Source organism: Mauremys reevesii, linkage group 17, assembly GCF_016161935.1.
Source record: "Mauremys reevesii isolate NIE-2019 linkage group 17, ASM1616193v1, whole genome shotgun sequence".
Lineage (NCBI taxonomy): Eukaryota > Metazoa > Chordata > Testudines > Geoemydidae > Mauremys > Mauremys reevesii.
The window spans coordinates 22,283,655-22,292,627 of record NC_052639.1 but is presented as its reverse complement, the minus strand read 5'-3'; the positions used below and the strand labels follow the sequence as shown (position 1 = coordinate 22,292,627).

At 54.6% G+C, this 8,973-nt stretch overlaps 1 protein-coding gene across 1 annotated transcript; it reads right to left on the bottom strand.

Moving 5' to 3' along the window:
* Window positions 1-714: 714 nt before the first annotated feature.
* On the bottom strand, window positions 715-2,809 carry LOC120384978 (maestro heat-like repeat-containing protein family member 6). Its single transcript, XM_039504073.1, has 4 exons — window positions 2,702-2,809; window positions 2,046-2,189; window positions 1,485-1,661; window positions 715-765 (listed from the first exon to the last, which is right to left on the bottom strand). Exons 2-4 carry the CDS (start codon window positions 2,127-2,129, stop codon window positions 715-717), a joined length of 312 nt encoding a protein of 103 aa, XP_039360007.1. The 5' UTR covers window positions 2,130-2,189; window positions 2,702-2,809.
* Between the last annotated feature and the right edge of the window lie 6,164 nt (window positions 2,810-8,973).

The following is an 8,973-nucleotide window of genomic DNA, read 5'->3' as shown; positions in this document are numbered from 1 at the left end:
CCAGGCCCTGTGCCCCTCTATGGACGGCCCTGGAAAGATTCATAAGAGATCTCCACAGCTCAGTCCTTAGGTGCAAAGAGACTGCATGAGAGCGTGAGTCAGCTTTGGGATCCCAAGAGTCAGACCAAAGGGCCCCCAGATCAGGCTTCCCTCCACATCCCAGTTGGCCCAACAACAGAGGGCAACGTCCGGTGAATTCTGGGAAGCTGGGACCTGGAGAAGTTCTCTCAGGAGCTCCAGGGAAGAAGTCAGGGCAGCTGCACCACACGTTCCAGAAGGCTGTGGGCAGATATCAGCTCCCTGAACTGAAGGGGCTCTTACAGATCTGTGCTCCCTTTTCTTTTGCTGCCTCTTGTTATGAACCTTTGGATGCAGCAGCCCAAAGGCCTGAGGCCCGTCTTTGCAGGAGAGGGTCAGGGCTCTTTCCCAGAAGAGGCTTTTCTTCCCAATTGTGCTGTGTGCTGTGAGAATGGATGAGGCACTGGGCTCCAGCATGGAGTGAAGCAGGGAGGAGAAGACTCTGCTTGGGCAAGGGCTCTGGCCATTAATGGAGTGGGGCCCCAGGAGATTCTGGCTCTTTACTCTTAAGGAAATAATGACCGTGGCACTTACCAGTGTCACACTCTCATCAGTCTTCAAGGTGCAGCAGGAGCGGGAGCAAGCAGTGGATCATCTTCTGCTGCACGATGGGTTTGTCCGGGTCCTTCACGCTGCTCACCACGTTGCCAAGCAGTAAAATGGCAGCGGGCGCACGCTGTCCCTCTCCTGGCAATGACACACAGGGAGTGGGAAGCCCGGTTAAAGCCAGGCAGGATCAGAGCATAACGTGACAGAGTCATAATCCATGCGCTGCTCCGGTTCCCCGTGTTAACTGACTTGGGTCGCGGGAGCAGTGAGGCCACCAGGCCAGCGCCATAGACATCTTGTGTAGAACAAGGCCTGAGACACTGTGCAGGGCAGTGCAGCCCCATGGTGTCCTAGACACAATTTCTGTCTGGAGAGCACAGAATCCTAGACCCCTAGAAGCTTAGGGGAGAGGAGGGAAGGCTGCTGGAGACTGGTCTGGGAAGGGAGGAGCAGCTGCTGGAGCCTTACAGGGAGGTGCTGCTACAAAACACAGCAGTTCTTTTGCTCCTTGGTGCCCCTGAGGCCAGGAGATTCCCGACCCACCTCTTTCCTGCTGGGAATCTCCACCTCTTTGGGGCCGGTGTTCTCCAGACAGCTGGTCATCTGCCCAGTGCCAGGACCCCTCTCCCGAGGCCAGGCGGCAGCAGGGGCTGGGAGCATGGCGCTGATGCTGAGGTTTGCGGAGAAGAGCTCTGACAGGGAGGTGGCTGAGCAGGAGATTCCCCACCCATGGCAGGGGCACCTTGGAGGCTTCATGGCAGGGCTGAGGGTGGGAGGGAAGGGGATGGGAAGAGAGAGACAAGGGCACCAGAGACAGGCGGGGAGGAATGGGCTTCTCCTGTGGTTCCCAGCCTTACGTCATCAATGAAGGGGCGAAGGCTGACTGCAATGTCCTGGGAGATGGAGCCAAGCCCCTCCCCATCCAGGAGGTAGATGATGTCTGCAGCTTGATGCATGGCTCCCATGACACGCCCTCTATCCGTGTCACAGAACATGTCCATGATCGCTGGCAGCTGGGCCCGTAACGAGTGCACCTGCAGCAATGGAGAAGGCAGCTCATTACTACCCTGGATGACAGCCTGGGGCATATGCTGGCCCATCCACTCCCACCTATGAGACACCACGGCTGGCACAGCCACCCAATGAGCACAAAGTCATTCTCCTGTCACTCTCTGCCAGCTGCTCACTGTAACCTTTGTCTTTGCTCACCCGCCTCCCCCACTGCATCACATCTGCAATCAGGGGTCAGCTCACGGGAGCAGGGACCACGTCGTGCCTTGATTTGCTCAGTAAAGCACCTCCAACATTCGAGTGCTGTGCGTTAAACAACAAGGCTTGTGTGGGGATCTCGCTCTCATTGCTGAGCGATTCAATGAACATCGGCTTCCTCGGTCCCCCAGGCAATCCACGCCCCTCACCTTTTCTGGCTGGAGCACAATACTGCCAAGGCCTCGCAGACTGAGCCGACGTACAATGGGGTTTTTATCTTGGGTCCATTCCATGAGCTGTGCCTGGAGCTCTGATTTTGTCAGTATTGTCTCAATGGAAGGACTCTGGAGAAACTGGAAAGAGCCAAATCAACATCGGGTTGAGGAGCAGAGGTCTTCCTGTGGGGTCTGTCCCCTGGACACTCATCTTTACCAAATGGCCACTTACTCCCATACAACGTCTCCGGTGTGTAGGGAGCCAGTTGCTGCTCTTTCAGTTGGCTCATTCCCAGAACTTAGACTAATGCACAAGTCACAAATAAACCCCCAGGGAAAGGGGAATCTCAGGCCCCACTGAGTGCCATGGAGAGACCCCTGGGGCAGAAGAAAAGCAGAACCCCAGGAAAGGTGAGGAGAGAAGCATGGCCTTGGGGCACCGGAGAAACATCTCCTCTTGTCACAGGATCCCACCTAAGTACATCCAGCCAGGAGCGATCTCACCCTGTCTCTCCCTCCCTCTCTGTGCCATGCCCCACCACCATCCATGTGCGGAGAGGAGCTAGCTGGCTGGAAGGCTGCTGAGCTGCTGACAATGTGCCCAGAGCTTACTGGCCTGAGCTGCTCTCCTGTCAACTAATGAATCTCACCTCAGTGCAGAAAGTTATGGCGATATTTCTCTGCTCCTCCTCCTTCTCCCTTTGAACAGTGGTGACGGCCTCTCTGAAGTCGGAAGGGAGCTGAGGTTCTCAAACTCGATCATGGCTCTGGAACATGGAGCAGAAAGTCCCTTGTGGTTATCAAGGGGAGAGAGTTCCTCTCTAGTTGCTGGGCTGAGATGGCAGCCTGGAACAGAGGAACATTTCACACAAATCCCATTCCCAAGAGACCCACTGAAGAGGAAACTTTGGGCTCCTACCTTGCAATCACGCCAACACCCTGCAGTAGTAATATCGTGAGGCTATCATGTCCCAACCCTGCTGAAATTGGATGCTGGCAAATTCCTTCCAGTATCCGGGCATGGAAAAAAGAGTCTTCACAGCCTCCACCGACGTGCTAAAGACAAAAAATACCAGTGTCAGGCAACGAGATCAGCCCCAATCATGGCAAAGCTGCACACGCCCTGGCACACACAGCATGGACAGCAGGAGCTAGCCTCCCCGAGGATAGATCCAGTGTGATATCATGGTGCTCCCCTGCCCAATGGGCCCTGTCGACACTGCAGTTTCATTGAGTTTGTAACCAGTTAGTGACACTGTAGCTTCTTAAGATGGTTGATGTCATCACTCAATGCGGTTGAATACTTGATTCTTTACTGTGACAGGTAACAGGACTCAAGCGGGCATGTGGGGCCAGATCCTTAGTTGGTGTAAGTGAGCCTGGGCTAACTATAGCACCCGAACAAATGATGGCCATGAACAGCCTACATGTGTTTAGCAGAGCACATCTGTTCTTCCTTTTCCTTTCAGTCATTACCTTAGGGGGTTGAGGCAGCTGGATCCCTCCTCGGGGCTGGATGTCGTGCTGGCCATGTAGGTCCCTGGCAAGTGCAGATCCATCACATACTGCACTTGCCTGACGCAGAGGATGAGCATCTGGGGATACATTTCCAGGATGGCTTCTCTGTATCCCCATAGGAAAAGGACCTCGTAAATGGTCCTCATTGCCTGGAGGGGGGGAAGAATTTCACTCCACTATCCCAATCTGCCACCTGCCCCCATTGCCATTCGCTATTGTCCTTTTCTCGGGTCTCATTTCCTCCCCAGCCTATTACAAAAGAGGATTGGCTCCTGAGAGGGGAGGAGACATTTGGAGGGTCCTGAACCTTCACCCATTCCTGGAACGGAAGCAGGATGGAGCCCTACGGAAAGGTCAGAGGAGTCTGGATGATGTTATTCCCCATTATTTCGCTTAATGGTGCAGACTCTGTGCTTTGGGTTTCCAGCCATGACTGCACAGGCTGAAACCATCCTGAGGAGATCTGTTCTTGTAGACCCAGTGTTTCTGGCCCAGTCAAAAGTACTGGACATCTCATGATCCCATGCTGGGAAGATTTCTAGTCACAATTTAGAGAGCCAGAAACCTGGATACTTCCAAGAGACACCCGAACTGCACCTGCTCACTAAAGAGCCACCTAGAGCGGCAAACAGAGCCAGGGCACCAGCAGATAAACCGCTTCAGATCAGTAACTTTTCCTGGGTGAAGCTTTATTTACACCTCTTTGGTTTGCTAGCAGGTGGCCAGGACACACTAAGGCCTGGTCTGCATTACAGAGTTATGTCAATGCAAGGCCCCTCACCCAGCATCACCTAACTATGGAATTTCCTTCCCATTGGCAGAACTGCCTTGGTGCCAAATTCATAACTCCACCTCCATAAGTGGCAGAGAGTCCAGGTCGATGCAGTGTCAGTGTAGACACAGCGTCGCGTCGTCAACTGGCTTTCAGGAGCCTTCCCACAATGCCCCACCTGACCGTACAATCGAGACAGCGCTTCTGGTGAGGCGTGCACTGCCGACACAAGCAGCAAAGTGCAGACACACACAAGGGATAGAATTGCTGTGGCGGCTGTATGCCGAGATTACGCAGGTCGGCTTCATTGTGTAGTGGAGCCGTGGCCTGAAGCTAAGAAGGGGTGAAGCTCACAGACACACACAGATGCACTATCCTCCCGCGGTTGCGGGTTCTCAAGTGACATCTCAAACCTCACTTACAGCCAGAGACACATTGCCGCTCTTCTCCTCCCGGTGTCTCTGCTGGAGCTTGTCCAGCAGCTGCTGCAGCACCTCCTGGGAGCTGTGGTTCTTCCCCAGGGCCTTCCACAGCTCAATGGCACATCTGCAGATTCAGAAAGAGAAGTCAGACCTTCCCTGCTTGGCCACCTCTTGCCCTCCCCAGGGAGAGGCTTGGAAAACGGGCAGGAAAGGCGTCTGAGAGAGGAGACACCGATTGGTGCAGGGAGGCTGAGGCAGGGCAAGTCCCGTCAGAGAAGGTTGTATTTATTCCTTTCCCCTAATGGGTTGTTGTTCCTGAAGCTAGCACCGCTGTTTCCAGGACAGTGACCATGATCTGACCACCAGTGACCAGCACAGTGTGACCACCAGACTGTGCAACATTCTGCTCTGTTACGCTAGGCTCAGTCCCGAGGAACTTGCCTGACCTCAGTGCAGTTCCTCTGGCTATTTGGGGTGTAACTGAGACCCAGCATTTGGCCAAGTGTCTCTTAGCAGCTGAATCCTACTGCAGTGTGGTGGACAGGTCAGACACTGACTCAGAACATGCCCTGATAGGAGAGGGTTCAGGGAGATTGTACTGCCCAGTGTGACAGAGCTGGAAGGAAACTAGTACTGAAATCCCCTCCTCTCTTCTCTCCATTCTTGCTGATCTAACCGCTCCTGGTCCCCCCAGGCATCCGCACAGGAAGACTGCAGACAGATCCAAAAGGCTTCCAGTCATTTAACTTCCAAGTTTGGTGAGGAAGGTCGGACATGGTGGTCAAGCCCTGGGGACACTGAGAACTAGGTTGGACAAACCAAGAGCAAATGGCCTGGATTTAAGGTCTTCAGGAAGCTTGACTGAAATTCTGTGCCAACGCTGCCGAGTTTCTATAGGTTCTGAGCACAGACCCTGGAAAGCACTGGGGCTGCTTCAAGGAATTCAAACCTGAAAGGTTTACAAATCAAACACTCAAATCAATATGAAAACCAACACTGTATTCCTCTGGTAACGGAACTGGGTAAGAAATTCAGTTTCTTTCATGCTGCTCTTCAATTCTCTCTCCCATGTGACACAGATTTGTCTATGGTCAGTGCAGAACTGCATTGCAGAGGATGCTGAGGAAAGACGGAGTTTTGACCTCTGGCGAGGTCAGTTGGGTTTCACGGCCCCTAGGCACATGGAGACTGTATTATAAACACCTCAGCTGGATGACTCTGCAAAGTGATCGGCAATAACCAGCAGGACTCAGGGTTCACAACGTATTGAGATGAAAAGAGGCACTCACCCCTCTCAGAGCTGTTCTTGCCGGCTGTCTGCAGACTCAGGCAGGCTGCACTGCATTACGCTCTGGTCATGTGTGGATCATTTATTTATTTATTTAGTTTGCAACAATTAGGTCTGGAACTTTCTGTCTGAAGAGATTTACCTCTGCTGCGCAGCGCCATGAGATGAGTGCATTTTTTCACCACTTCCTCAGCCATGGAATAACTAGGGATCTGACTGCAGGTAACAATCCTGCACTGGTCCCCAGCGGACGGACAGATGGACCTCATGGACCTTTTCCATCTCTGCCTTCTCTCACACAATAGGGAGCAGCCAGACCTCATGACCCAGGGATGTGGGTGAGCCCCAAAGTCATTTATTGGCCCTGTACTGGACGGGAGAGGAAGTGGGGTGACCCATAGAAATCAGGACAGTGCTGGACTTCCCCAGAAAACTGGCACGTCTCCATCCTGGGGAGTGCAGGAGGAGGGTTGGCTCCTCAGTGGCTGGGCCTGGGCATCTCCTCTTGGTGAGCCTGGACAGCTCTCTGCACAGCAGGAAACTCCCTCCAGCTGCGTGAGCCCGACGGACCCTTCCCGGACTGTGGCCTGTCGGTAGGAGCAGGAAGAGAAATAATGGCCTGAGGTGATAACAGAGCAGCTCCCTACCTGTCCGAGGACAGCGTGTGTGCCACACAGCTCAGAACCACGTCCTGGGGGTGGGAACGAGCCAGCAAGGCCGTGGCCCTCAGTGCTGCTTTTCTGGCTCTGGGATGACAGACGTTGTCCAGCCAGATTAAGATACGTCCACGACGTCTCAACCTGGAAGAATGCCAGAAAGTTGAGGATGGATTTATCCATGGTGACAACCTCCCAGGTAACCCCTCCTGGCAGCCCTGCAAGCCGCCTCTCACCTCGGTTGCCCATCTTGGCTCCTCCATAATCTGAAGAAAGAGGCTTTGACAAGTCCAGGAACCCCAGCCTTCCTGAGGTCTGGTTTAGTACCTTAAAGCTCAGAAACACACACAAAGACTTCCCCCAAACCTTACTGTGGGCACAGCCCAAACTCCCCTGCTATCCCAGGGCCTTCCCTGCCTTAGCAAACTGCTCTCAGCCTGCTCTCAAGGGCTTCCCTGCAGGAGCCTTTCCTCCATCTCTGCAGCTTCCTGCTGATCTCTCTAGCACAATCAGTTCCTCCAGGCCCATGCTTCTCAACCCAGTTTCCATTGTGGGCCCCATATGTGCTGTGTGGGGCACGTCAATACCACCTGTTTGGCCCTGAGGATGTCCCAGGTAGAAGCGCTGCTCCAGACCCAGCTGGTTCCACTGATGTACCCCAGAGCCCATCCCAGAGATGGCAGGCAGGGCTAGTTGGACAGGGCTAGCCAGCTCAGGCCCCAGCCCTAAGGAGAACCTCTACACTGCGGGATTTTAAAACCTGCCGTAACCAATCTCAAAGCCGGGTCTCTAACCTCGGGCTCAGGCTATGGCACTGGGAACAGCAGTGCAGACCTGGAGACTTGGGCTGGAGCCCAGGCTCTGAAGCCCCCTCCTCCCAGGCTTCAGGCTCAGTTCAGCCAAGCCCAGAAGAGGCTGCGTTGCCGTTTGGCCCCACTGTGCCAGCCCTGGGAGCCCACGTCCATAGGGCCAGGCTTTCCGGCTCCTGCTGCAGAGTTTGCAGCACAAGGTAGACAGACCCGAAAGGGACAAGCCGCCCCCTCGGGCTCTTCCATGAGGAACTGGTCATTGCTCTTTCCTCTCTCGAACAAGGAGCAGGAGCTACAACCCGGGTGGCTGGATTCTGGTGCCCTGTTCTGCTAGCAGGAGTTAGAGCCCTGCACAAATCAATCTCCTGATTGAGGGCCATTTGTTATCTTCCCCTCGGACCTGCTGGAAACAGGGAACTCGGACAGAGACAGGGACGACTTGCAGGAAACCCCAGGAACAGGCAGGTTTGGGGAGGAAGCTCAGGCTCAGGATTCTGTTTGTTTATGAGTCTCGAGTTTCCAGGAAAGCCAAAGCCCAGGAAGGGAATAAGTCTGCACTTAGGCGCCATGGGCAGGCGGTATCTGGGGAAGGGCAGGAATGTCACCTATTTCCAGGCCGAGCGATTGAAGGCAACAGTTAAAGGACTGTAGGGAACGTGAACCCTGATTCCTTTCTCGATAACCCCACCTGCGCAGGCTTGGGCAACTCAAGGAGCTCTCTGGGCTTCAGTTTCCCCAGGTGTCAAATGGGTTGAATTCCTACCTCCCAGGAGGTGGTGGAGCTTCATTAATCAGGGGAATAATGACTCTGAGAGCCTCCTACCCAGGGGATGTAGAAATGAAGTCTGCCAGAAACCTCCTAGGCCAGTCTAATTCACGGGAGGCACTCCAGATCCTGTGGGGATGGGCAGCAGGATCAGAGCTAGGGAGAGACAGAGAGAAAAGTGCAAAGCCAAATTCCTCCTGATCCTTCAGCTGGAAAAACAAGGCCCGCAGCATGTCTGAGAAACCAGTGTGGAGGCCCCTGGGCAGACTAGGTAAGTGCTGCGCTGCCAGGGCTGGGGCTATCGCTCCCCTTCAGTGGGGCTGGGCTGTCCTCAGGGACGTGTCAGAGCTCCAGCGGGCAGAGAACAGGTCAAACACCTCACGCCGCGGATCCCCGCGGCCAAGCGATGAAGGGAAAGGGGCTCAGCCAACCTTCACAGCACCATGCCCGTGTGTCCCAGGAACAGTTTCCTAGGAGAGGAAATTCTCCCCTCCCCCTCTCTGCGCAGCATCCCCTGCCCACGGCGGGTCTCTTACTCTCTCCATCTTGTCTCCGTGTAGAGACACGATGGTCCTCAACTCTTCCTCGGCGGCAGAAATCGCTCCAGGGTGGGTGTCGTCAGACCCTTCACGGCTCTCATCAGCAGGGCTTGGAGCTGGGCTGAGAAGCTGCTCCCGGGGTCTGCAATGAG

Coding starts and splice junctions, on each gene's coding strand:
- LOC120384978 (XM_039504073.1), bottom strand. CDS start 2,129: ATGGAATGGACCCAAGATAAAAACCCCATTGTACGTCGGCTCAGTCTG. Junction 1,662..2,045: donor TTGTGCTCCAGCCAGAAAAG/GTGAGGGGCGTG, acceptor CCATTGCTGCAG/GTGCACTCGTTACGGGCCCA. Junction 766..1,484: donor TTCGCCCCTTCATTGATGAC/GTAAGGCTGGGA, acceptor TGTCATTGCCAG/GAGAGGGACAGCGTGCGCCC.